Source organism: Rutilus rutilus (assembly GCF_951802725.1).
Source record: "Rutilus rutilus genome assembly, chromosome: 21".
Classification (NCBI taxonomy): Eukaryota; Metazoa; Chordata; class Actinopteri; order Cypriniformes; family Leuciscidae; genus Rutilus; species Rutilus rutilus.
In genome coordinates this window covers 118,531-144,467 of record NC_140226.1, presented here as the reverse complement: position 1 = coordinate 144,467, position 25,937 = coordinate 118,531, and the positions used below count along the sequence as shown (strand labels likewise).

Genomic DNA, 25,937 nt, shown 5'->3' with positions numbered 1-25,937 from the left:
TTCCCGGCGGGATAAATGACTCTTGCTCCAGGCGCAAATCTAAAAGGGGTTGGTCTGAAGTAGCTTCATTATTCATAGGTGTGGTTTGGGCGTAACGTGAAATAAACCAATCAGAGCGTCATCTCACATTCCCTTTAAAGGGATACTCCACTTTTTTCGGAAATAAGCTCATTTTACAACTCCCCCAGAGTTAAACAGTTGAGTTTTACCGTTTTAGAATCCATTCAGCCGAACTCCGGGTCTGACGGTACCACTTTTAGCATAGCTTAGCACAGATCATTGATTCTGATGAGTCCAGTAGCATTTCTTTCAAAATGACCAAAGAGTTTCAATATTTTTCCTATTTAAACCTTGACTCTTCTGTAGTTAAACCGTGTACTAAGATCGACGGAAAATGAAAAGTTGCGATTTTCTAAGCCTATATGACTAGGAACTATACTCTCATTCCGGCGTAATAATCAAGGAACTGTGCGGCTGTACCATGAGTGCAGCAGGCGTAATGATATGACGCAGCGCCTGAAAATAGGTCTAATAGGTTAGACAAACTTAGTCCCGGTCACGTTGGAAGAAGTTACCGAGCTGGGGACTATTTTCAGGCGCTGCGTCATATCATTACGCCTGCTGCACCCATGGTACAGCCACACAGTTCCTTGATTATTACGCTGGAATGAGAGTAGTTCCTAGCCATATAGGCTTAGAAAATCGCAACTTTTCATTTTCCGTCGATCTTAGTACACGGTTTAACTACAGAAGAGTCAAGTTTTAAATAGGAAAAATATTGAAACTCTTTGGTCATTTTGAAAGAAATGCTACTGGACTCATCAGAATCAATGATCTGTGCTAAGCTATGCTAAAAGTGGTACCGTCAGACCCGGAGTTCGGCTGAATGGATTCTAAAACGGTAAAACTCATCTGTTTAACTCTGGGGGAGATGTAAAATGAGCTTATTTCCGAAAAAAGTGGAGTATCCCTTTAAGAGCAGGCGCGTTTGTTCTAAAGCGGATTCCTATTATAACGGCGGATTTGCCAGGCGTACGCGAGGAGCGGTTCACAGCCGAGGAGACCGACGTTCCCGTCAGGGCGGTTGGGGATGGAGAAACACACCCAAATTAACTTCGGTTAAACAGGCGTATGATAATTTGGGTAAATGTGTAAGCTAGATGTATGCTTTTATAATAAACTATCTATCTATCTATCTATCTATCTATCTATTTATCTATCTATCTATCTATCTATCTATCTATCTATCTATCTATCTATCGATCTATTTATCTTTCGTAATAATGTATGATTTGCAAAAATGAAAACTGCTGCTTCTGTGTAGATGAGAGAGTGTATGCGAGTTGTGCTCACGCTACATTGATTAAGGCCAAGCATGCGCTCTTAAAATAGCATATGAATAACATGCGCAACACGCCACTGACTTTAAACTAGTTTTTCCTGGTCAGTGGCGGAATTGTTTTCTAAACCTGTAAAATAGCATGAGGGAACGTTTGCGCCGGAACACGCCTCCTCTTTGCGCTGAACCGCCCCGAGAGCACAAGTGTATTTCTTAGTTAACCGACGTGCGTCTGTGGAGGGAAAAGTCCGCTGTGCGCGGGTGCAAAATAGGAATGATACATGCGTCGCTGTACAAAGTCAATTGCGCTGGGTGCAAGATAGGGCCCATAAAGTTCCTCCTCAGTATACAGCAGTGAGCGAGCGCACACAGAGACGACTCATTATTTTTTTTATTTTTTTTATTTTTTTATTTTTTTTATTTTATTTATTTTATTTTTATTTTATTTTTTTATTCGGGACAGTGCACATTAATGGACAATCAAACATTTCTGTAGACTGTAAATGAGCCAGGTTATAGCATAAATGCTAATTTTCACCTGTAGTCCCGAGGCAGGAAAATAACATTATACAAGATAATACAATTTAAAAGAATGACAGTACAATATCAAGCACAAAACACATTAGCACACAATCAGGCAGATTACGTTATATCAATACAATTATTTAAAATGAGTACATAATTGTGAAATTTTAATAAATTGTTTAAGATGCTTTTTGAATGTGCAGTAAGTGGGACATTCTCTAGTAATTGTTGGAATGCTATTCCAAAAATGACCCCCTTTGACAGATAAAACAGTTTGACCAAAGTTAGTTTTCCTATGTGGGATTTCTATGTCTCCTCTAAATGAAGCTCTGGTACAACGACCTCTGTCAGACCTTGGTTTGATAAATAGAGATAGTGAAGGTGGGGCTAATCCATGAAAAACTTTATAAATTAAACAGCTATATTTAAAATTAATAAAATTTTCAAAATTGAGCAAATTATATTTTTCTAAAATATTACACTGATGGTATGACAGAGGTTTTTGATCAAGTATTTTTATAGATTTTTTAAATAACTTTTCTATGGGTTTTAAAATTGTGTTTCCAGTAAGTGACCAGGTAGTGATGCAATAATCTATGGGCGAAAATATCATTGAATGTAAGAACATTTTAGCGGAATTAATTGTCATTGATGGTCTAATTTGTTTAAAATTATGTAGATTGAATTTAATTCTGTTCGCTGTAAGTTTGATGTGTTTTTTTAAATGAAAGTGTTGAGTCCAGTGTTACCCCGAGGTACTTGAACTCCTCTACAATATCAAGTGCCACTTCCCCCAGGAACACATTGGACCGCTCTAGTTTTATGGGTTTTTTTGTAAAGAACATAGCAACAGTTTTCTTTTTGTTCAATAGTAGGCAAGATTTAAGCAGCCATTACTGTATATTCTCCAATGCTGATGTGAGGATATATGATGCTTCCTGTGTGCTTTTAGCAGATGTAAAAATGACCGCATCATCAGCATACATTTGAAAATGGACTTTTTCACAAATGTTTGGCAGATCATTTATATAAACAGAGAACAATACTGGTCCCAAAATTGAGCCTTGTGGGACCCCTGCTGAACATTCAAGGTGAGGTGACTTAGTGCTACCAACACTCACAGATTGTCTTCTGTTGGACAAGTAAGATTGAAACCAAACTAAAGCATCTTCTGCAAAGTTGAAGTGAGTCAGTTTAGACAGAAGGGCTCGATGATCTACAGTATCGAACGCCTTCTTTAAATCCAAAAAGACTGCACCAACACATGTGGTTTTATCAAGCAACGATTTCACTGTTTCTATAAAGACACAGTTTGCCGTCTCAGTATGGGATGCAGAAGAGAAGGACCACGGCTGAGATGGTTATTCAGCAGCTTGGCGATCCACTTTTCTGCAGCCTTAGATACAGCAGGGAGGATGCTGATGGGGCCATAATTAGAAATATTGGTTTTGTCGCCTGATTTAAAAATGGGTGAGACTATAGCCACCTTCCATCCTGATGGAACAACTGCCATTTTAATTGATAGATTGATCAAATGTGTTATTGGGCACACTAGCGCATCCCTGTGTAATTTTAAAAAATGTGTGTCAAGGCCATATGCATCTTTGGCCTTTGAGGGTTTCATAGACTTATTAATGTTAGATACTTCCACATCAGTTATCTGCTCTAACCTAAAAACCGGCTGTCCAGGATCAATAGGCTTACGAGCTATCTCTGAGGAACTAAACATTTGTGTTATTTCATTGACCGAATTAATAAAGAAATTATTGAATTCAGTTGCTAATTCTTTTGGATTATTTATAAGCTTGCTGTTAACTTTTATTTCCAATCTATCATTATCTATTTTATTTTGCTTTCCAGTTAATTTATTAATATTTTGCCATATTAGTTTACCATTGCCATTAGCACTTTTATTAACATCCATGAAGAAATTTGCCTTGGCTTTACGTAAGGTATGAGTTGTTTTATTTCTCATTGAAGTAAATCTTTGCCTATCAGTAGTCCAGATTTTAAGAACACTTTAAGTAATATGTCTCTTTCTTTAATAAGTATTTTGCATTGATTATTAAGCCAGGGTAAATGATTTCCCTTTTTTTTACCTTTTCCTCTTTTTATAAAAGGTTCCATAACATCCGCAATTTTAGCATTAAGCATCTGGGAATTGTTTTCAATATCATTATCAGAAAACAATTCAGACCAATTTACTTCATTTAGAAGAATATTAAGATGTTTTGGGATAAAATTAAAATGGTTATTACATTTAAATGAGTTAAATCGCTTTTTACTTAATTTTCGGGAGACAAATACAATATTATGGTCAGAAAGCCCGGTAATGAGGTTGTATGTTTTACCAATCCTCTCAGCATGATTTGTGAATAACAGATCTATTAGAGTTTCTGAGTGGCTTGTTATTCTGGTTGGTGTTTTTATCATTTGTGTTAAATTAAAATAGTCAGTAATTTGTTTAAGAGTTGTTCGTTCCCTCTTTACATTCCAGTTAATATTAAAATCACCCATTAAAATAATTTCCTTGGTTTTATCACAGTGATTGAGGACAAGTTTAAGTTGTTCATAAAAATAGTTTTTCGCTGTGGGCTTTCTATATATACACACTATAACAAAAGACATTGTTGCAGAAAGTGATATATCAACACCTACACATTCCAATACAACTTCATTTGGCCATTCAAACATTGTGCATTTCAGAGTATTTCTAACATACATTATTACTCCCCCACCCCTCCCGTTAGTTCTGTCCTTTCTAAATACATTATACCCGGGCATATTCACAATAGCCTCAGGGGAAGAATGGGTTAACCACCATTATACAACATTACAGAGCTCTGTGTGAGCAAACGTGTCCTGTGTGGTGGCTTGAGCTCAAAGGGAAGCGGATATGAGTATTTAGAGGCCGGATGTCCAGATATCGGATACGGATCTGATTTAAAACCACATTTAGAAGTGGATCAGATCAGATGCGGGAATATCGGATCTCGTGCGGATTACAACTAATCCCGATCTGTGTCAGATGCGAGTAAAAGATCGGATTCTCTGTGTGTAAACGCAGCCTGTTTTACAGAAGTGTGTGGATCATTGTGACCTGCATTAAGAGATTTAGTTTGAAGTGTGTGTGTGTGTGTGTGTGTTTGTAGACTGGGCTTGCACCGTGAGGCAGAGAAGCAGTTCCGGTCCGCGCTCGCTCAGCAGGAGTTCGTGGACTCATACCTCTACCTGGCCAAGGTGAGGTCAATGCTGCAGCTCCAGTGCCTGTGTCCCAGTAAGACCAGTAAGAGTGTGTGTGTGTGTGTGTGTGCAGGTGTACCAGCGTCTGGATCAGCCCATCACGGCCCTGAATGTGTTTAAGCAGGGCTTGGATCACTTCCCCGCCGAGGTCACGCTGCTCACGGGGATCGCACGCATACATGAGGTATCTGTGTCTTCATCTTCCCTTCGCTGGGTGAGCTTCGGCTTGATCTGTCTAACTGTGTCCTCCAGGAAATGAATAACGTGATCTCGGCCACTGAGTACTATAAAGAGGTCCTGAAGCAGGACAACACACACGTGGAGGCCATCGCCTGTATCGGCAGCAACCACTTCTACACAGACCAGCCCGAGATCGCCCTGCGCTTCTACAGGTGACCCCGCTGTCTCCCTCACACACAGCCTGCAGAAACACTCACGAGATCAGACTCTGTAGCCTCTGGTCACCTGACCTCTGAACTCAGCATCTGACCAGGGCCATCCGTAACATCTCAACATAAACGTAATAAATAAATAAAATACTTCTTGTTGTTGACCCGTGTCTACAAACTACAAGCAAAAGCACAAATAAATACCACAGAACAAAGACACACATGAGCTAATCAGGTTAGTCGAGTAGTTCTGACAGCAGTTCTCAGGGCTGGGCGATAAAACTATAATTATCATAATATCATTTTCCTAGATAAAATAATAAAAAAAGTACTATAAATAGGGGTGTAACGATACACTCATGTCATTATTCCATACAAATCACGGTCCTATCACGATTTACTATAAGCCAAAATAAAGAAGAGAGTTTTCTATTATTACTGTGTGTGTGAGTGAGCAGTGTGTGTGAGTGGTGTGTGATGTGTGTGAGCAGTGTGTGTGAGTGGTGTGTGATGTGTGTGAGTGGTGTGTGATGTGTGTGAGCAGTGTGTGTGAGTGGTGTGTGATGTGTGTGAGCTGTGTGTGTGAGTGGTGTGTGATGTGTGATGTGTGTGAGCAGTGTGTGTGAGTGGTGTGTGATGTGTGTGAGCAGTGTGTGTGTGTGATGTGTGATGTGTGTGAGCAGTGTGTGTGAGTGGTGTGTGATGTGTGATGTGTGTGTGAGTGGTGTGTGATGTGTGTGAGCAGTGTGTGTGAGTGGTGTGTGATGTGTGTGAGCAGTGTGTGTGAGTGGTGTGTGATGTGTGTGAGCAGTGTGTGTGTGATGTGTGTGAGCTGTGTGTGTGATGTGTGTGAGCTGTGTGTGTGAGTGGTGTGTGTGAGCAGTGTGTGTGAGTGGTGTGTGATGTGTGTGAGCAGTGTGTGTGAGTGGTGTGTGATGTGTGTGAGCAGTGTGTGTGTGATGTGTGTGAGCTGTGTGTGTGATGTGTGTGAGCTGTGTGTGTGAGTGGTGTGTGTGAGCAGTGTGTGTGAGTGGTGTGTGATGTGTGTGAGCAGTGTGTGTGAGTGGTGTGTGATGTGTGTGAGCAGTGTGTGTGAGTGGTGTGTGATGCTGTGTTGCTTAGCAACCTCTCTGGAACTACATCGCTTGGCGGAGGAATAGATGTGTTATAACGTTATACATTTGTTGCTGGTGTTTATTTTATGAATAAAACAAATATTAAATGAATATTTGTATGGAGTAACTGTTTTATAAAGCAATAAGCCTCTTGATGGCGTGATGTACAGTGTATTTAGCTGAGGCGTTTTACTCCTCGTCGAGCCTAACAACGCCCCTCAGCTGTAACACACACAGACTCTCCCACTGTTAATGCACTGTGTGTATGAGGATAAACCATCGAACACACTCTGAATCATCATACTACTAACCCTATCTGCGGTGATTTAAATGATGTTTCAGATGATCAATGCAGTCAATCACAGTTCTGATCTAAAGAAGGTGTGCCAGAAGAACTGTCCCAAACTGTAAATAGTTATTCATCCAGGACATGTGTATTCGGCGTTACTCTGATGTAGTTCCCCGCGTCACACAGCCACCTGAACGTGTTAACCGCAGTGAATCTGCTCATAAAGCCACTGTGTCTCTTCAGAACACTCGGGTTAGACGCTCGATTGATTATTTTTACCATGCTTTTATGAGCTTTTATGAGCTTTTATGAGCTTTTATGAGCTTTTATGAGCTTTTATGCATTTGGCAGATGCTTTTATCCAGAGCGGCTTGCATTGCATTTCAAGGTACACAATTTACATTCTCAATTCTTGCTTTCCCTGGGAATTGAACCCATGACCTTAGCGTTGCAAGCACCAGCGCTCTACTGTTTGAGCTACAGGAAAGATATTTCTATTAAATATCTTAATAGAAAAATGTATGTCTTAGTGTCTGCATGTGCTAATGGGGGATATTGTTTCAAGTCTTGAATCAGGCTTGTGTGGCCTGACTTTGATGGCACGTATCTTCAGCAGTTTGCAGTGCAGGCTGCAATATTAATATTACATGTTTTGTCTCGAAACGCTATGTATTAGCTCGAGTTAGGATGCAGATTTACTATGTTAACTTTACAAGTGCAAAGTGGCCGTGCAAAATCAGTTTTTGTCTGTGTTTTTGGTAATTGTTGGTTTGCTGTGTTTGAGTGCTCATTGTTACAATTACACAGCAAAAGTTCAGTGACATTTTATTTGTGCAAATACTGATACTGACGTAATGATGCATTGGAGTATATATTTAGAGTGGATATGTGTGTTTTGTTAGTGCAGACTGGCTGTTCTTGAAGATTACGTGTTGTTATTGTGTCAGCACCTCTTTATAGGCAACATTGCTCAGAAAGTGGCGCTTTTTGTTTGTTACATCATCTTGAGCAAGATTAGGAAGTCTGCTTGACCTGCCAACTCTGCTGGCTGCAATGTAGAATTGACCATGACTGAAGAAGTGTCTTGTGCAGAAGACACCAACACGTTGCAAAGACTGGCCTTGTGACTTATTCACTGTCATGGCAAAGCAGGGTCTCACTGGTCCACACTGTTGCAAACATCCTCTTCTCCAGGAAAATTCTTTGTCATAGATTCATTCACTTTGTCAACTTCAGAGTTGGTTGGGCACAGTATGACACGTTCACATAGCCACTTTGGATTGGAAATGTTGACTGTCATGTCATTATATACCCAATTGACAATGTCCTCAAGTTTCTCGCCAGAAATTGATAGTGATTCATTGAGCTCAATTGCAAATTCACCCTCTTCTGGAACCACAGGAGTTTTCCCCTCACCAAGGTTCAAAAGGAATTTGGCAAAATCTGCTTCTGTTTGTTGATCTCCAGCAGCTTGAGTGATCCTCATGTTTTCTGTTAGACGAAGAATCTCAACATTTCTCCATAGGTGTGAGCTCTTGAAACACCTCCCTATGATCTGGGTTAGGCTACCATGTGGGACAACAGTAAGGATTTGCCTCCGGTCACTGCTGAAAACCATTGTGATGCCGCCAAATGGCTTGTCTGAACCTCTGAGCCACTGGAATGTACGATCTGCTGCTTCTAATGCACGGCGATCCATCATTGACACTTCATCCACAACCATGAGATGCGTCATTCTAAGAAGTGTTGCAGTGCTGTCATGTTCACTCGTACTGCAAGTGGACTCGTCTGTGAGAATGAGAGGACATTTAGTCCTACTGTGAAGGGTTGTGCCGTTAGGGGTAGCTGCCATGCCACTTGCAGCGGTTGCAAGAGCTACTTTGCCCTGTGCACGCACTTTGTTAAGGATGTGGCACAATATGAATGTTTTCCCAGTTCCACCACTTGCATCAAGGGATATAATTTTTCCAAGTCCCTGTTCCACACTTTCCATCTCTTTATCGACAACTTTTTGCTGTTCGTCATTGAGGCTGTGTCAGTAATGATAGTTTGAAGTTCCTCTATGTTGTGCTCAGTCTCATGCTGGATGATGCGGGGAATTTGACTCCGGACGTGAAGTGGATCAGGCTCAGGGAGGCCAAAGTTCCCATTTAAAGTAAAACCATGTCTTTTAACATAGTCCTTAAGGTCAAGTAGCACTTGAGTCACAATAAATTCATCTGGCTCATTCACATCGGCCCTGCGCATGAAATCTTCACACAGCACATGCTAGTGCCTTTCCCAGAACTGCAAGTGTTCCCCTCTAAGAACAAACATTAGCATGTTGGCGAATACCTCACGCAGTGCTGAGCCAAATGTCACATTTGCAGCCTCCTCCATAACAGAATCTACTTCTTGGTCATTGTCAACAATGCCATGCGCAATGCAAGCTGCCAGATAGGTGTCCATGACCACATCTCCAGCTCGTCGGAGGTCTTTGAAGCATGTTGGCCACATCTGGAACGGGTACACACATCTGGGTACACAATGTGTTGCATGTGTGGATAAAGAGACATTGCTTCAAAAAAGGCGGTCAGTGTGGTGGCAGGCGGCGGAGTCCACATAGCAATTGACATAGCAATACCAGTATTTCTCACAGGATTTTGGTAAATCTGTGGTGAGTGGACCTGAGGCCTTCTAGGGGGGATCGGGGGCATGCCCCACCGTAAGAAGATTTTGTGCATTTTAATGTTAAATTCATCAATCTGGTGCACTTTGAGAGTTCAAAATTAAAAGTGCCAACCCATATTCAGTGTGCAAAGAAAAATTCAAACCTCTTTTAGTTGTGTCTGTCTACATTACACTACTGCATAATAATAGTTATAATATTAATCCCATGACAGTAATAGCCATATATTGTAAAACAAATGCACTGAAAAATAAAGGACGGTCATTAAAGCGATAATGTTTGCACTTATAGGTTTTATTACGCATTTAGGAGAGTATTGCAAGAAGCTGCTTACATTAACCTCACTTTCAAAAAAAAAAAAAAAAATCATGATTTTTCATGAAAAATTATGTTAGAATTGTAGGCCTAAAATACCTTGGTATCAGCTTGTTTTCTTCAATGGTATAATTAATACAATTACAATTAATTTGGTTTGTGTTCATAATCAGTAAAAAAAAAACTTCTAACAAGAATAAACACATATGAACAATTAAATTATTATTGTATTATTCATTATTTTTATATCTTGAAACTACCCAAGCAGTGTTTCCGCTCAGATGTGACGGCGGAATGAATACATTACCAAAATGTGATTGCAGAATATATTTAAATTATCCATCAAATTGTCATTTTCTCCTCACTGTCTTGTGATTTAACAATAATGCCTGAACAGTAAATTACTCGGTGAACAAAGAAAACATTTTGGCATTAGGGATTTGAATTAGTTAATGCCTAAAAATGTAAAAGTTTTACCTTATAAATAGAATATAGTTTAATCAATTTTAAAATTCGTCGCTGGAGTGAATGGGAACATGATTTATTGAAAATATTTGAAAAAATATAAGTGTTTCTTAAGTCAATACTTTTTAATGGCTTGTCAACTTTCCATTCCTCCGCTGCGTGATTCTAGTCAGCGCTGGATTCTCGGCACCACCGGATTGTTGTCAGCGCCAAACACATTTTTGAGCTTGTGAATGCTGATTCTAGTCAGTGCTTGAGCGCTGGTCTATGACTGGAAAAATAATAGAGTCGTTGCAAAAGTAACGATAGGCTGCATGTCGCATTAAACTGGAAGATTTTAGAATGTTAGACATTCTAAACTTTTTAATAAGAAATAATATCAAGTCGTCAAAACTCCTCGAATCACAAGCGACATCACAAGAACACTCACAGCAAACACATAACCCGAACTTGACTGCACATCATATTTTTGACATGATTGATACTGCTTTCAATCGTAATGCAATAGAAATGAACACAAAAAACCTGCCGAGTGCCCACAACACTGACGGGGACGTGCGGTCAGGACTAGAGCGGCTGCGGACAAATGTTGTTGTTTTTTAGCGCTGCTGACGTATTCTTTCACGCACACCATAGATGCGCGTGCACACACAATATGATATCACACTCTGCACATATGTTTTACAACATAATTTAACAAAAACATAGTCCTAACACTTTTTAAATAGCCCACTTAAAGTGTTTATTACAACTACTAAATGCTTAAAATGAATAAAAGTAAATGAACAAAAATTTGCGTTACATATTTGAACTCGTGAACGCCCCCCATTAACACCTGAACGCCCCCCATTAACACCTGAACGCCCCCCATTAACACCTGAACGCCCCCCATTAACACCTGAACGCCCCCCATTAACACCTGAACGCCCCCCATTAACATCTGAACGCCCCCCATTAACACCTGAACGCCCCCCTTTCAAAAATCTTGCTTCCGTTGTTCTCTGAACGCCCCCGTTGAGAACCACTACTCTAGATGAATTGCAAGCATCTTTACTGGTGGCTGTTTCTGCTGAATGGGGAAGTCGTATATGCGCCAGTATCCCTCAGATGCAGTGATGTAACGCCCTAACTCATAACGTGTCACCTCATCACGTCGGAGTGTCTCACGGGTCTCATCATCAGGCACATCCAGTCTCACCATGCACTGATCAGGTCCCTTCTCCAAATATTTATACAGATATTTGACACTGGAGACAGCACACAATTTCAACATTAATATGCGCATTGTATCGGAGCAGGAGGTACGGATTGTATGGCACAACCCATGTATTACTGACAGGTACATTGACTCCACTTCTGATGGTCTTGATGATGGGAGAACCAGGTGCTCCTTCTGTCTTCAGTACAGTGGGTAGGAGTTGTCTGAAAAGCTTGTGTTCTGTCTCAATTGTTTGGGATAGTCTTTGGTGCACTTTTTGTCTAGCATGCAGGTGCTGGCACTGTACCATTGTCCTCTTGGACTGTGAATCATGTGTGATGTTACAATGCGATGTAGTTCCATATTTGTGTTTTTGTCAGGAATCTCTGCAGACACCACACGGTCAATATCGCTGGCGGTCCTGGGTTTGTCGCGGGCTACCATGGTCATGAGCATGTGTATGTGTGGAAGATGCCTCTTTTGTGTTTCCTTCACCATCACATATGCATCAATGTGTCCCAAGATGTCACGCTTGAGGAGGTCTGTGAGGAGCGCTTCCACCTTCAGGTGAAATACTCGAGCAATGATGTCTGGTCTCTGATTGGTCTGTTGACCCTCAAAAAGTGATCCTGTGATTTCAGGCCAGTTCAGGTTGCAAGTGAAGGTGAGGAAGAAGTCAGGGTTTCCTCTGATTCATACCAAGGCCATGGCATCTTGGAACTCCTTGGCGTACCATCGGGGTGATCTGTAAATTGTGGGCGGCAGGATGGTTAGGCGTCCAGGAATGATCTCAGTGTGACTATTTAGGGCATCAACAATGATTTTATACTTTTCAGCCTTGATAGACTTCTGGTTGTGGCGGATCCAGTTGAGGCGGTGTGACTACATTTTTGCCATCATGTCACATACGTATTGCTGTGTCAGTCTCCCACCACGAAGCAGCAAATTGAAGTGTTGAGCAATGTCACGCACTTGAAGATGGTAACGGTAGAAGGATGTTGGTGTGATGCCTGCCAGCTCAGTGTGGTGTCCTTGGGACCCCTGAGGCAGAAGAAGCATGACGATGGGTCATATGCTGGATGCATGGCGTCGATTGTCCGAAGCCTTCCTCCTCTGAGGTGAAGAGTGAAAGCCAGTTTCCCAAACTGCTGTGTAGTTGTTACTCCTGGAGCAATGACAGCCACCTCACTATTCAGTGCTGGAAGATTCACAGTGCCACGATGAAGGTCATGACGTTGTGTGCGAGCTGTTAGGACGATTTTCAGTTCATTGGCATTGGCATTTTGGGTCACATACTCAATGGCTAACTTAAACTGTTGCACGTATGGATTGCACATGTGAATGGCCTCTTGCGTCCTCAGTAAAATCTTCATTCCGATCACTGTTTGAGGCATGGGCTCGGCGGTTTTCCAGCTCATGAGCAGGATCGTGGAAATAGATCTGAGCATAGAGTGGTGTGCGACCTTGTTCAGGAAGGGGGCCGGCAATGTAATGATAAACTGCCTTGTATACGCACACCTGGGTTGAAGCCAGGCATAGCTACCTCTTTAATACCAATACCTGCCATTGTCAGCGCATTGTTGTATTGTTTTGCTTGCTTCACAAAACTTTAATCAAGGAAAAGGTCCTTAATAGCATCTGGAGGCTGTGGTGGCATTGAGCCAGGCTTGGGATTTGTGGCGTTATATGTAAGGTTAATCTTACCGGAGTTGCAGCAGAATCCTTTTCTCTCCTCTTTCCACCACAATGTGAGCATGTAGGACATTCAAACAGTGAGGTCTTGCTCAGCATGTGCCTATAATCACCATGAAGTTCCTCTTGGAAGAAGTCTGTATCATTACACTGAGCAAGGTTGCGATTGTCTTTTCGTGCCTTTTCCAGACGGGCACGTGGTATCCCTTGCTCGTCGTTCCTCTTGCTGCTGAGGGGTCTCCTCCTCTCTCAGAAGGTTGTGTCGTTGACAGTCATGCATCTGGCGATCCGCTCGTATCTCAGGTGTTTCCTTATCTCATGTTAGCATGGTGAGCAGCGTCACTTGCCAGCCGAGCATCTCGGGCTTCGACTGACTGAGCATTACGTGCATGACGCATTGCCTTGCGTATCCTCTCTCTGTTGGTACGACTATCTTTCGTCATCTTAGCATCAGCAAAGGTGGTGTAACAGTAGGTCACAATCAGGTGGTCTGCAAAAGATCAGATGCCCAGGATATGGGCAGAAATATGCTATGAATATAATTAATTTGGCTGCTGTTCATAACTAATAGTTCATTTGAATTATAATAATTTATGCTCATCAATGCACACCCACAGAGACGGAAGAGAGTGATCATGAACAATGAGGCTGTGTGGCGTGAGTGTGGCATCTGTGTGGTGTTTTCTATGCCTTTGCACACCAGAAACGTGTCTGACGCGGCGCTGCTGCTGCTAGGTGACGTACAGTGAGGGCTATCTCGGGATTTGGATCACCCTTGTTCGACATATGGGGAGAGAGTTGTGGAAGGCCTTTCATTCATGATAAACATAAATATATAGCCTACTGATACAGCAAAGATAACTGTCGACAGTATTGACAGCAAAATAGGCTACAGAATATTTCATTCTGTATTGACAGGTGCAATATTTGAATATCGATAATTATTATTATTATTTTTTTTTTTTTATTAAATTACAACAATATCTGCATTTATGTCAAAACCTCCAAATATCAAAATGTCATTTATTAATATGTATTCGTGTCAAAATGACATCTAAACATATTTGTCTATTCTATTTTGCCTGGAAACGTTTCCAACACGCTTGCGTGTCGCGTGAATAAGAGGCGTCGGTTCTATTTCTAGCATGCACGCATTTTCGGCGAGACGTGCGCGTCACGCAGGCAGTGTGCAAGCTCTAACCTGTGAACATGGGAGCCGGAATAAAAACGGACACGCCACGCCGGCCTAAAGTAACAGCTGATGGGGATTTTCCGTTACGATAGGTTAGAGGATAGTTAACCTCGTTTAAGCCTGCATAGCCTAGAGCTATCCTGTTGAATAGGAAGGGCAACTATTTAACATATTAAACATCACATAGTTACTAAATTCAGCACGCATGACACAGTAATATATTAGCATTTACTTAGTAAAGTGTTCAGTGAAGGTAAACCGCAAAGTGTGAAGGTAAACAGTAAATTGTTCAGTGAAGGTAAACAGTAAAGTGTGACGGTAAACAGTAAAGTGTTCAGTGCAGGTAAGCAGTAAAGTGTGAAGGTAAACAGTAAAGTGTGCAGGTAAACAGTAAAGTGTTCAGTGCAGGTAAACAGTAGAGTGTGAAGGTAAACAGTAAAGTGTTCAGTGCAGGTAAACAGTAAAGTGTGCAGGTAAACAGTAAAGTGTTCAGTGCAGGTAAACAGTAGAGTGTGAAGGTAAACAGTAAAGTGTTCAGTGCAGGTAAACAGTAAAGTGTGCAGGTAAACAGTAAAGTGTTCAGTGCAGGTAAACAGTAGAGTGTGCAGGTAAACAGTAAAGTGTTCAGTGCAGGTAAACAGTAAAGTGTGCAGGTAAACAGTAAAGTGTTCAGTGCAGGTAAACAGTAAAGTGTGCAGGTAAACAGTAAAGTGTTCAGTGCAGGTAAACAGTAGAGTGTGCAGGTAAACAGTAAAGTGTGCAGGTAAACAGTAAAGTGTGCAGGTAAACAGTAAAGTGTTCAGTGCAGGTAAACAGTAGAGTGTGCAGGTAAACAGTGAAGTGTTCAGTGCAGGTAAACAGTAGAGTGTGCAGGTAAACAGTAAAGTGTTCAGTGCAGGTAAACAGTAGAGTGTGCAGGTAAACAGTAAAGTGTTCAGTGCAGGTAAACAGTAAAGTGTGCAGGTAAACAGTAAAGTGTTCAGTGCAGGTAAACAGTAGAGTGTGCAGGTAAACAGTAAAGTGTTCAGTGCAGGTAAACAGTAGAGTGTGAAGGTAAACAGTAAAGTGTTCAGTGCAGGTAAACAGTAAAGTGTGCAGGTAAACAGTAAAGTGTTCAGTGCAGGTAAACAGTATAGTGTGCAGGTAAACAGTAAAGTGTTCAGTGCAGGTAAACAGTAAAGTGTGACGGTAAACAGTAAATTGTTCAGTGAAGGTAAACAGTAAAGTGTGACGGTAAACAGTAAATTGTTCAGTGCAGGTAAACAGTATAGTGTGAAGGTAAACAGTAAACCGTGACGGTAAACAGTAAAGTGTGACGGTAAACAGTGGTAAACAGTGGTAAACAGTAAAGTATGAAGGTAAACAGTAAAGTGTTCAGTGAAGGTAAACAGTAAAGTGTGAAGGTAAACAGTAAACCGTGACGGTAAACAGTAAAGTGTGACGGTAAACAGTGGTAAACAGTGGTAAACAGTAAAGTATGAAGGTAAACAGTAAAGTGTTCAGTGAAGGTAAACAGTAAAGTGTGCAGGTAAACAGTAAAGTGTTCAGTGCAGGTAAACAGTAAAGTGTTCAGTGCAGGTAAACAGTATAGTGTGCAGGTAAACAGTAAAGTGTGCAGTGCAGGTAAACAGTATAGTGTGCAGGTAAACAGTATAGTGTGCAGGTAAACAGTAAAGTGTGCAGGTAAACAGTAAAGTGTGCAGGTAAACAGTAAAGTGTTCAGTGCAGGTAAACAGTAAAGTGTGCAGGTAAACAGTAAAGTGTTCAGTGCAGGTAAACAGTATAGTGTGCAGGTAAACAGTAAAGTGTGACGGTAAACAGTAAATTGTTCAGTGCAGGTAAACAGTATAGTGTGCAGGTAAACAGTAAAGTGTGAAGGTAAACAGTAAACCGTGACGGTAAACAGTAAAGTGTGACGGTAAACAGTGGTAAACAGTAAAGTGTGCAGGTAAACAGTAAAGTGTTCAGTGCAGGTAAACAGTAAAGTGTGCAGGTAAACAGTAAAGTGTTCAGTGCAGGTAAACAGTAAAGTGTGCAGGTAAACAGTATAGTGTGCAGGTAAACAGTAAAGTGTGACGGTAAACAGTGGTAAACAGTAAAGTGTTCAGTGAAGGTAAACAGTAAAGTGTGAATGTAAACAGTAAAGTGTGACGGTAAACAGTAAAGTGTGACGGTAAACAGTGGTAAACAGTAAAGTGTTCAGTGCAGGTAAACAGTAAAGTGTGCAGGTAAACAGTAAAGTGTTCAGTGAAGGTAAACAGTAAAGTGTGATGGTAAACAGTAAAGTGTGATGGTAAACAGTAAAGTGTGACGGTAAACAGTGGTAAACAGTAAAGTGTGACGGTAAACAGTGGTAAACAGTAAAGTGTGAAGGTAAACAGTAAAGTGTTCAGTGCAGGTAAACAGTAAAGTGTTCAGTGCAGGTAAACAGTAAAGTGTTCAGTGCAGGTAAACAGTAAAGTGTGAAGGTAAACAGTAAAGTGTGCAGGTAAACAGTAAAGTGTTCAGTGAATGTAAACAGTAAAGTGTTCAGTGCAGGTAAACAGTAAAGTGTTCAGTGCAGGTAAACAGTAAAGTGTTCAGTGAAGGTAAACAGTAAAGTGTTCAGTGAAGGTAAACAGTAAAGTGTTCAGTGCAGGTAAACAGTAAAGTGTTCAGTGAAGGTAAACAGTAAAGTGTTCAGTGAAGGTAAACAGTAAAGTGTGACGGTAAACAGTGGTAAACAGTAAAGTGTGACGGGAAACAGTAAACTATGAAGGTAAACAGTAAAGTGTGAAGGTAAACAGTAAAGTGTTCAGTGCAGGTAAACAGTAAAGTGTGAAGGTAAACAGTAAAGTGTGCAGGTAAACAGTAAAGTATGAAGGTAAACAGTAAAGTGTGAAGGTAAACAGTAAAGTGTGAAGGTAAACAGTAAAGTGTGCAGGTAAACAGTAAAGTGTTCAGTGAAGGTAAACAGTAAAGTGTGACGGAAAACAGTGGTAAACTGTGAAGTGTGAAGGTAAACTGTAAAGTGTTCAGTGAAGGTAAACAGTAAAGTGTGACGGAAAACAGTGGTAAACTGTGAAGTGTGAAGGTAAACTGTAAAGTGTGAAGGTAAACTGTAAAGTGTTCAGTGAAGGTAAACAGTAAAGTGTGACGGAAAACAGTGGTAAACTGTAAAGTGTGAAGGTAAACTGTAAAGTGTTCAGTGAAGGTAAACAGTAAAGTGTGACGGAAAACAGTGGTAAACTGTGAAGTGTGAAGGTAAACTGTAAAGTGTTCAGTGAAGGTAAACAGTAAAGTGTGACGGTGAACAGTGATAAACTGTAAAGTGTGACGGTAAACTGTAAAGTGTGACGTAAACAGTAAAGTGTGACGGTAAACAGTAAAGTGTGCAGGTAAACAGTAAAGTGTTCAGTGAAGGTAAACAGTAAAGTATGAAGGTAAACAGTAAAGTGTGCAGGTAAACAGTAAAGTGTTCAGTGAAGGTAAACAGTAAAGTATGAAGGTAAACAGTAAAGTGTGCAGGTAAACAGTAAAGTGTTCAGTGAAGGTAAACAGTAAAGTGTGAAGGTAAACAGTAAAGTATGAAGGTAAACAGTAAAGTGTGAAGGTAAACAGTAAAGTGTGCAGGTAAACAGTAAAGTGTGCAGGTAAACAGTAAAGTGTGCAGGTAAACAGTAAAGTGTGCAGGTAAACAGTAAAGTGTGCAGGTAAACAGTAAAGTGTTCAGTGAAGGTAAACAGTAAAGTATGAAGGTAAACAGTAAAGTGTGAAGGTAAACAGTAAAGTATGAAGGTAAACAGTAAAGTGTGAAGGTAAACAGTAAAGTGTGCAGGTAAACAGTAAAGTGTGCAGGTAAACAGTAAAGTGTGCAGGTAAACAGTAAAGTGTTCAGTGAAGGTAAACAGTAAAGTATGAAGGTAAACAGTAAAGTGTGAAGGTAAACAGTAAAGTGTTCAGTGAAGGTAAACAGTAAAGTGTGATGGTAAACAGTAAAGTGTGACGGTAAACAGTGGTAAACAGTAAAGTGTGCAGGTAAACAGTAAAGTGTTCAGTGAAGGTAAACAGTAAAGTATGAAGGTAAACAGTAAAGTGTTCAGTGCAGGTAAACAGTAAAGTGTGCAGGTAAACAGTAAAGTGTGCAGGTAAACAGTAAAGTGTGACGGTAAAAAGTAAAGTGTGCAGGTAAACAGTAAAGTGTGCAGGTAAACAGTAAAGTGTGCAGGTAAACAGTAAAGTGTGACGGTAAAAAGTAAAGTGTGCAGGTAAACAGTAAAGTGTGCAGGTAAACAGTAAAGTGTGCAGGTAAACAGTAAAGTGTGACCGTAAACAGTAAAGTGTGCAGGTAAACAGTAAAGTGTGACCGTAAACAGTAAAGTGTTCAGTGAAGGTAAACAGTAAAGTGTGAAGGTAAACAGTAAAGTGTGAAGGTAAACAGTAAAGTGTTCAGTGCAGGTAAACAGTAAAGTGTTCAGTGCAGGTAAACAGTAAAGTGTTCAGTGCAGGTAAACAGTAAAGTGTGCAGGTAAACAGTAAAGTGTTCAGTGCAGGTAAACAGTAAAGTGTGCAGGTAAACAGTAAAGTGTTCAGTGCAGGTAAACAGTAAAGTGTGCAGGTAAACAGTAAAGTGTTCAGTGCAGGTAAACAGTAAAGTGTGAAGTGCAGGTAAACAGTAAAGTGTGAAGGTAAAAAGTAAAGTGTGCAGGTAAACAGTAAAGTGTGCAGGTAAACAGTAAAGTGTGCAGGTAAACAGTAAAGTGTGAAGGTAAACTGTAAAGTGTTCAGTGAAGGTAAACAGTAAAGTGTGACGGTAAACAGTGATAAACTGTAAAGTGTGACGGTAAACTGTAAAGTGTGACGTAAACAGTAAAGTGTGACGGTAAACAGTAAAGTGTGCAGGTAAACAGTAAAGTGTTCAGTGAAGGTAAACAGTAAAGTATGAAGGTAAACAGTAAAGTGTGCAGGTAAACAGTAAAGTGTTCAGTGAAGGTAAACAGTAAAGTATGAAGGTAAACAGTAAAGTGTGCAGGTAAACAGTAAAGTTTTCAGTGAAGGTAAACAGTAAAGTGTGAAGGTAAACAGTAAAGTGTTCAGTGAAGGTAAACAGTAAAGTATGAAGGTAAACAGTAAAGTGTGAAGGTAAACAGTAAAGTGTGCAGGTAAACAGTAAAGTGTGCAGGTAAACAGTAAAGTGTGAAGGTAAACAGTAAAGTGTGCAGGTAAACAGTAAAGTGTGCAGGTAAACAGTAAAGTGTTCAGTGAAGGTAAACAGTAAAGTATGAAGGTAAACAGTAAAGTGTGAAGGTAAACAGTAAAGTGTTCAGTGAAGGTAAACAGTAAAGTGTGATGGTAAACAGTAAAGTGTGACGGTAAACAGTGGTAAACAGTAAAGTGTGCAGGTAAACAGTAAAGTGTGCAGGTAAACAGTAAAGTGTTCAGTGAAGGTAAACAGTAAAGTATGAAGGTAAACAGTAAAGTGTGAAGGTAAACAGTAAAGTGTGACGGTAAACAGTAAAGTGTGACGGTAAACAGTAAAGTGTTCAGTGAAGGTAAACAGTAAAGTGTGCAGGTAAACAGTAAAGTGTTCAGTGCAGGTAAACAGTAAAGTGTGCAGGTAAACAGTAAAGTGTGCAGGTAAACAGTAAAGTGTGACGGTAAAAAGTAAAGTGTGCAGGTAAACAGTAAAGTGTGCAGGTAAACAGTAAAGTGTGCAGGTAAACAGTAAAGTGTGACGGTAAAAAGTAAAGTGTGCAGGTAAACAGTAAAGTGTGCAGGTAAACAGTAAAGTGTGCAGGTAAACAGTAAAGTGTGACGGTAAACAGTAAAGTGTTCAGTGAAGGTAAACAGTAAAGTGTGAAGGTAAACAGTAAAGTGTGAAGGTAAACAGTAAAGTGTTCAGTGCAGATAAACAGTAAAGTGTGAAGGTAAATAGTAAAGTGTGCAGGTAAACAGTAAAGTGTTCAGTGCAGGTAAACAGTAAAGTGTGCAGGTAAACAGTAAAGTGTGCAGGTAAATAGTAAAGTGTTCAGTGCAGGTAAACAGTAAAGTGTGCAGGTAAACAGTAAAGTGTTCAGTGCAGGTAAACAGTAAAGTGTGAAGTGCAGGTAAACAGTAAAGTGTGAAGGTAAAAAGTAAAGTGTGCAGGTAAACAGTAAAGTGTGCAGGTAAACAGTAAAGTGTGCAGGTAAACAGTAAAGTGTGCAGGTAAACAGTAAAGTGTGCAGGTAAACAGTAGAGTGTGAAGGTAAACAGTAGAGTGTGAAGGTAAACAGTAAAGTGTGAAGGTAAACAGTAAAGTGTGAAGGTAAACAGTAAAGTGTGAAGGTAAACAGTAAAGTATTCAGTGCAGGTAAACAGTAAATTATGAAGGTAAACAGTAAAGTGTGCAGGTAAACAGTAAAGTGTGCAGGTAAACAGTTAAGTGTGCAGGTAAACAGTAAAGTGTGAAGGTAAACAGTAGAGTGTGAAGGTAAACAGTAAAGTGTGAAGGTAAACAGTAAAGTGTGAAGGTAAACAGTAAAGTGTTCAGTGCAGGTAAACAGTAAATTATGAAGGTAAACAGTAAAGTGTGATGGTAAACAGTAAAGTGTGACGGTAAACAGTAAAGTGTGCAGGTAAACAGTAAAGTGTGAAGGTAAACAGTAAAGTGTGCAGGTAAACAGTAAAGTGTGCAGGTAAACAGTAAAGTGTGCAGGTAAACAGTAAAGTGTGAAGGTAAACAGTAGAGTGAAGGTAAACAGTAAAGTGTGAAGGTAAACAGTAAAGTGTGAAGGTAAACAGTAAAGTGTGAAGGTAAACAGTAAAGTGTGAAGGTAAACAGTAAAGTGTGAAGGTAAACAGTAAAGTGTTCAGTGCAGGTAAACAGTAAATTATGAAGGTAAACAGTAAAGTGTGCAGGTAAACAGTAAAGTGTGCAGGTAAACAGTAAAGTGTGCAGGTAAACAGTAAAGTGTGCAGGTAAACAGTAAAGTGTGAAGGTAAACAGTAGAGTGTGAAGGTAAACAGTAAAGTGTGAAGGTAAACAGTAAAGTGTGAAGGTAAACAGTAAAGTGTTCAGTGCAGGTAAACAGTAAATTATGAAGGTAAACAGTAAAGTGTGATGGTAAACAGTAAAGTGTGACGGTAAACAGTAAAGTGTGAAGGTAAACAGTAAAGTGTGAAGGTAAACAGTAAAGTGTGAAGGTAAACAGTAAATTATGAAGGTAAACAGTAAAGTGTGCAGGTAAACAGTAAAGTGTGAAGGTAAACAGTAAAGTGTGAAGGTAAACAGTAAATTATGAAGGTAAACAGTAAAGTGTGAAGGTAAACAGTAAATTATGAAGGTAAACAGTAAAGTGTGCAGGTAAACAGTAAATTATGAAGGTAAACAGTAAAGTGTGAAGGTAAACAGTAAATTATGAAGGTAAACAGTAAAGTGTGCAGGTAAACAGTAAAGTGTGAAGGTAAACAGTAAAGTGTGAAGGTAAACAGTAAATTGTGAAGGTAAACAGTAAAGTGTGAAGGTAAACAGTCAATTATGAAGGTAAACAGTAAAGTGTGCAGGTAAACAGTAAAGTGTGAAGGTAAACAGTAAAGTGTGAAGGTAAACAGTAAAGTGTGAAGGTAAACAGTAAAGTGTTCAGTGCAGGTAAACAGTAAAGTGTGAAGGTAAACAGTAAAGTGTGCAGGTAAACAGTAAAGGTAAACAGTAAAGTGTGAAGGTAAACAGTAAAGTGTGAAGGTAAACAGTAAAGTGTGAAGGTAAAGGTAAACAGTAAAGTGTGCAGGTAAACAGTAAAGTGTGAAGGTAAACAGTAAAGTGTGCAGGTAAACAGTAAAGTGTTAAGGTAAACAGTAAAGTGTGCAGGTAAACAGTAAAGTGTGAAGGTAAACAGTAAATTATGAAGGTAAACAGTAAAGTGTGCAGGTAAACAGTAAAGTGTGAAGGTAAACAGTAAAGTGTGAAGGTAAACAGTAAATTATGAAGGTAAACAGTAAAGTGTGAAGGTAAACAGTAAATTATGAAGGTAAACAGTAAAGTGTGCAGGTAAACAGTAAAGTGTGCAGGTAAACAGTAAAGTGTGCAGGTAAACAGTAAAGTGTGAAGGTAAACAGTAAATTATGAAGGTAAACAGTAAAGTGTGCAGGTAAACAGTAAATTATGAAGGTAAACAGTAAAGTGTGAAGGTAAACAGTAAATTATGAAGGTAAACAGTAAAGTGTGCAGGTAAACAGTAAAGTGTGAAGGTAAACAGTAAATTATGAAGGTAAACAGTAAAGTGTGCAGGTAAACAGTAAAGTGTGAAGGTAAACAGTAAATTATGAAGGTAAACAGTAAAGTGTGAAGGTAAACAGTAAAGTGTTCAGGTAAACAGTAAAGTGTGAAGGTAAACAGTAAATTATGAAGGTAAACAGTAAAGTGTGAAGGTAAACAGTAAATTATGAAGGTAAACAGTAAAGTGTGCAGGTAAACAGTAAAGTGTGCAGGTAAACAGTAAAGTGTGCAGGTAAACAGTAAAGTGTGAAGGTAAACAGTAAATTATGAAGGTAAACAGTAAAGTGTGCAGGTAAACAGTAAAGTGTGCAGGTAAACAGTAAATTATGAAGGTAAACAGTAAAGTGTGAAGGTAAACAGTAAATTATGAACGTAAACAGTAAAGTGTGAAGGTAAACAGTAAAGTGTGAAGGTAAACAGTAAATTATGAAGGTAAAGAGTAAAGTGTGAAGGTAAACAGTAAATTATGAAGGTAAACAGTAAAGTGTGCAGGTAAACAGTAAAGTGTGCAGGTAAACAGTAAAGTGTGCAGGTAAACAGTAAAGTGTGAAGGTAAACAGTAAATTATGAAGGTAAACAGTAAAGTGTGCAGGTAAACAGTAAATTATGAAGGTAAACAGTAAAGTGTGAAGGTAAACAGTAAATTATGAAGGTAAACAGTAAAGTGTGCAGGTAAACAGTAAAGTGTGAAGGTAAACAGTAAAGTGTGAAGGTAAACAGTAAAGTGTGAAGGTAAACAGTAAATTATGAAGGTAAACAGTAAATTATGAAGGTAAACAGTAAAGTGTGCAGGTAAACAGTAAAGTGTGAACGTAAACAGTAAAGTGTGAAGGTAAACAGTAAAGTGTGAAGGTAAACAGTAAAGTGTGAAGGTAAACAGTAAAGTGTTCAGTGCAGGTAAACAGTAAAGTGTGAAGGTAAACAGTAAAGTGTGCAGGTAAACAGTAAAGGTAAACAGTAAAGTGTGAAGGTAAACAGTAAAGTGTGACGGTAAACAGTAAAGTGTGAAGGTAAACAGTAAAGTGTGCAGGTAAACAGTAAAGTGTGAAGGTAAAGGTAAACAGTAAAGTGTGCAGGTAAACAGTAAAGTGTGCAGGTAAACAGTAAAGTGTGAAGGTAAACAGTAAAGTGTGAAGGTAAACAGTAAAGTGTGAAGGTAAACAGTAAAGTGTGAAGGTAAACAGTAAATTATGAAGGTAAACAGTAAAGTGTGAAGGTAAACAGTAAATTATGAAGGTAAACAGTAAAGTGTGAAGGTAAAGGTAAACAGTAAAGTGTGCAGGTAAACAGTAAAGTGTGAAGGTAAACAGTAAAGTGTTCAGTGCAGGTAAACAGTAAAGTGTGAAGGTAAACAGTAAAGTGTGCAGGTAAACAGTAAAGGTAAACAGTAAAGTGTGAAGGTAAACAGTAAAGTGTGACGGTAAACAGTAAAGTGTGAAGGTAAACAGTAAAGTGTGAAGGTAAAGGTAAACAGTAAAGTGTGCAGGTAAACAGTAAAGTGTGAAGGTAAACAGTAAAGTGTGCAGGTAAACAGTAAAGTGTTAAGGTAAACAGTAAAGTGTGCAGGTAAACAGTAAAGTGTGAACGTAAACAGTAAAGTGTGAAGGTAAACAGTAAAGTGTGAGCCTCTGTGTGGTTGTCTCCAGGCGTTTGCTGCAGATGGGGGTGTTTAACTGCCAGCTGTATAATAACCTGGGCTTGTGCTGCTTCTACGCCCAGCAGTACGACATGACGCTGTCCTCCTTTGAGCGAGCACTAGCCCTGGTGTCCAGCGACGAGGAGCAGGCCGATGTCTGGTACAATCTGGGACACGTTGCAGTGGTGAGCAGAAACACTCACTCAGGCTTTAGGTCACGTGTGTGACAGTCTGCAGACGAGGAAGAGCCTGGCCGAAACAATCCCTGTCCCGAGGACTGAGTGATCGCAGCTCTGACTTACTCTAACGTGTGATTTAGACACTTAGTAATTCATATCGAGTCAGGAGTGTGATTAAGATCATTTCACTCAATGAAACTGAACATTTAATAGAGCATCAAAAGATAGGTATACTTCTACAAACAAAGTATAATGACTTTTTATCCCTCTTTTATTGAGAGATTTTCTGAGATTTGTCTATATCAGCTGGATTAGGGGTGGTGTGGCGCAATGGATAAGACACATGCCTTTGGTGTGAGAGACCCGGGTTCGAATCCACTGTGAGACACCAATGTGTCCCTGAGCAAGACACTTAACCCCTAGTTGCTCCAGAGGCGTGCGACCTCTGACATATATAGCAATTGTAAGTCGCTTTGGATAAAAGCGTCAGCTAAATGAATAAATGTAAATGTAAATGGATTAGAAATTTGTGTTTGTAATAAAATAGCATATTGATTGAGAAGGAAAAGTGTTAAAGTATTAAATGTTGCCATTGTGCCCAAAGCAGAAGCATTAGATACACTTTATTTGAAGGTGACGTAGTTACATTGCAGTATATTAATTACCTACATGTACTTACTATGGAGTTATGGTTAGGGTTTGGTTTAGTTACTTGTAATCATGCACAATTTACTGTTATTACTAGACTAGTATGTATGTAGTAACTTGTAACTACGTCACCTAAAAATAAAGTGTTACTGAAACATTTGGATAATCTGATTCCACGAGCCAAATTATTAATCATGTAAATGTTTGTCTTTTCTGTGTGTTGCGCAGGGCATTGGTGACTTGACTCTGGCTTACCAGTGCTTCAAACTGGCCTTGGCTTTCAACAACAACCATGGAGAAGCTTACAATAACCTGGCTGTGTTAGAGCTACGGAAAGGCCGAATCGAGCAGGTCAGTCTTCCCTAACGTCTCACACACACGCACGCACACACACACACACACACTACCACACACACACACTACCACACACACACACTACCACACACACACACACACACACACACTACCACACACGCACTACCACACACATACACACACACTACCACTCATACATACACACACACACACACACACACTACCCCCCCACCCACACACACACTACTACACACACACACTACCACACACACACACTTACACACACACATTACCACACACACACGCACACACACACTACCACACACACACACACACACACACACACATTACCACACACTACCACACAAACACACTACCACACACACACGCACACTACCACACACACACACACACTACCCCCCCCCCCCCACACACACACACACACACACACACACACACTACCACACACACACACACACACACTATATCACTG

At 39.9% G+C, this 25,937-nt stretch overlaps 1 protein-coding gene across 1 annotated transcript in view; it reads left to right on the top strand.

Annotated features, from left to right (window-relative positions):
* The window catches only part of ttc8 (tetratricopeptide repeat domain 8), a 69,325-nt gene that overhangs the window by 38,138 nt on the left and 5,250 nt on the right, over positions 1-25,937 (top strand). The window contains exons 9-13 of the mRNA XM_084393618.1: positions 5,017-5,104; positions 5,181-5,291; positions 5,360-5,499; positions 24,313-24,487; positions 25,358-25,480. Of these exons, the coding sequence (XP_084249744.1) occupies positions 5,017-5,104; positions 5,181-5,291; positions 5,360-5,499; positions 24,313-24,487; positions 25,358-25,480 (637 nt within the window). The remainder of the gene's footprint in view (positions 1-5,016; positions 5,105-5,180; positions 5,292-5,359; positions 5,500-24,312; positions 24,488-25,357; positions 25,481-25,937) is intronic.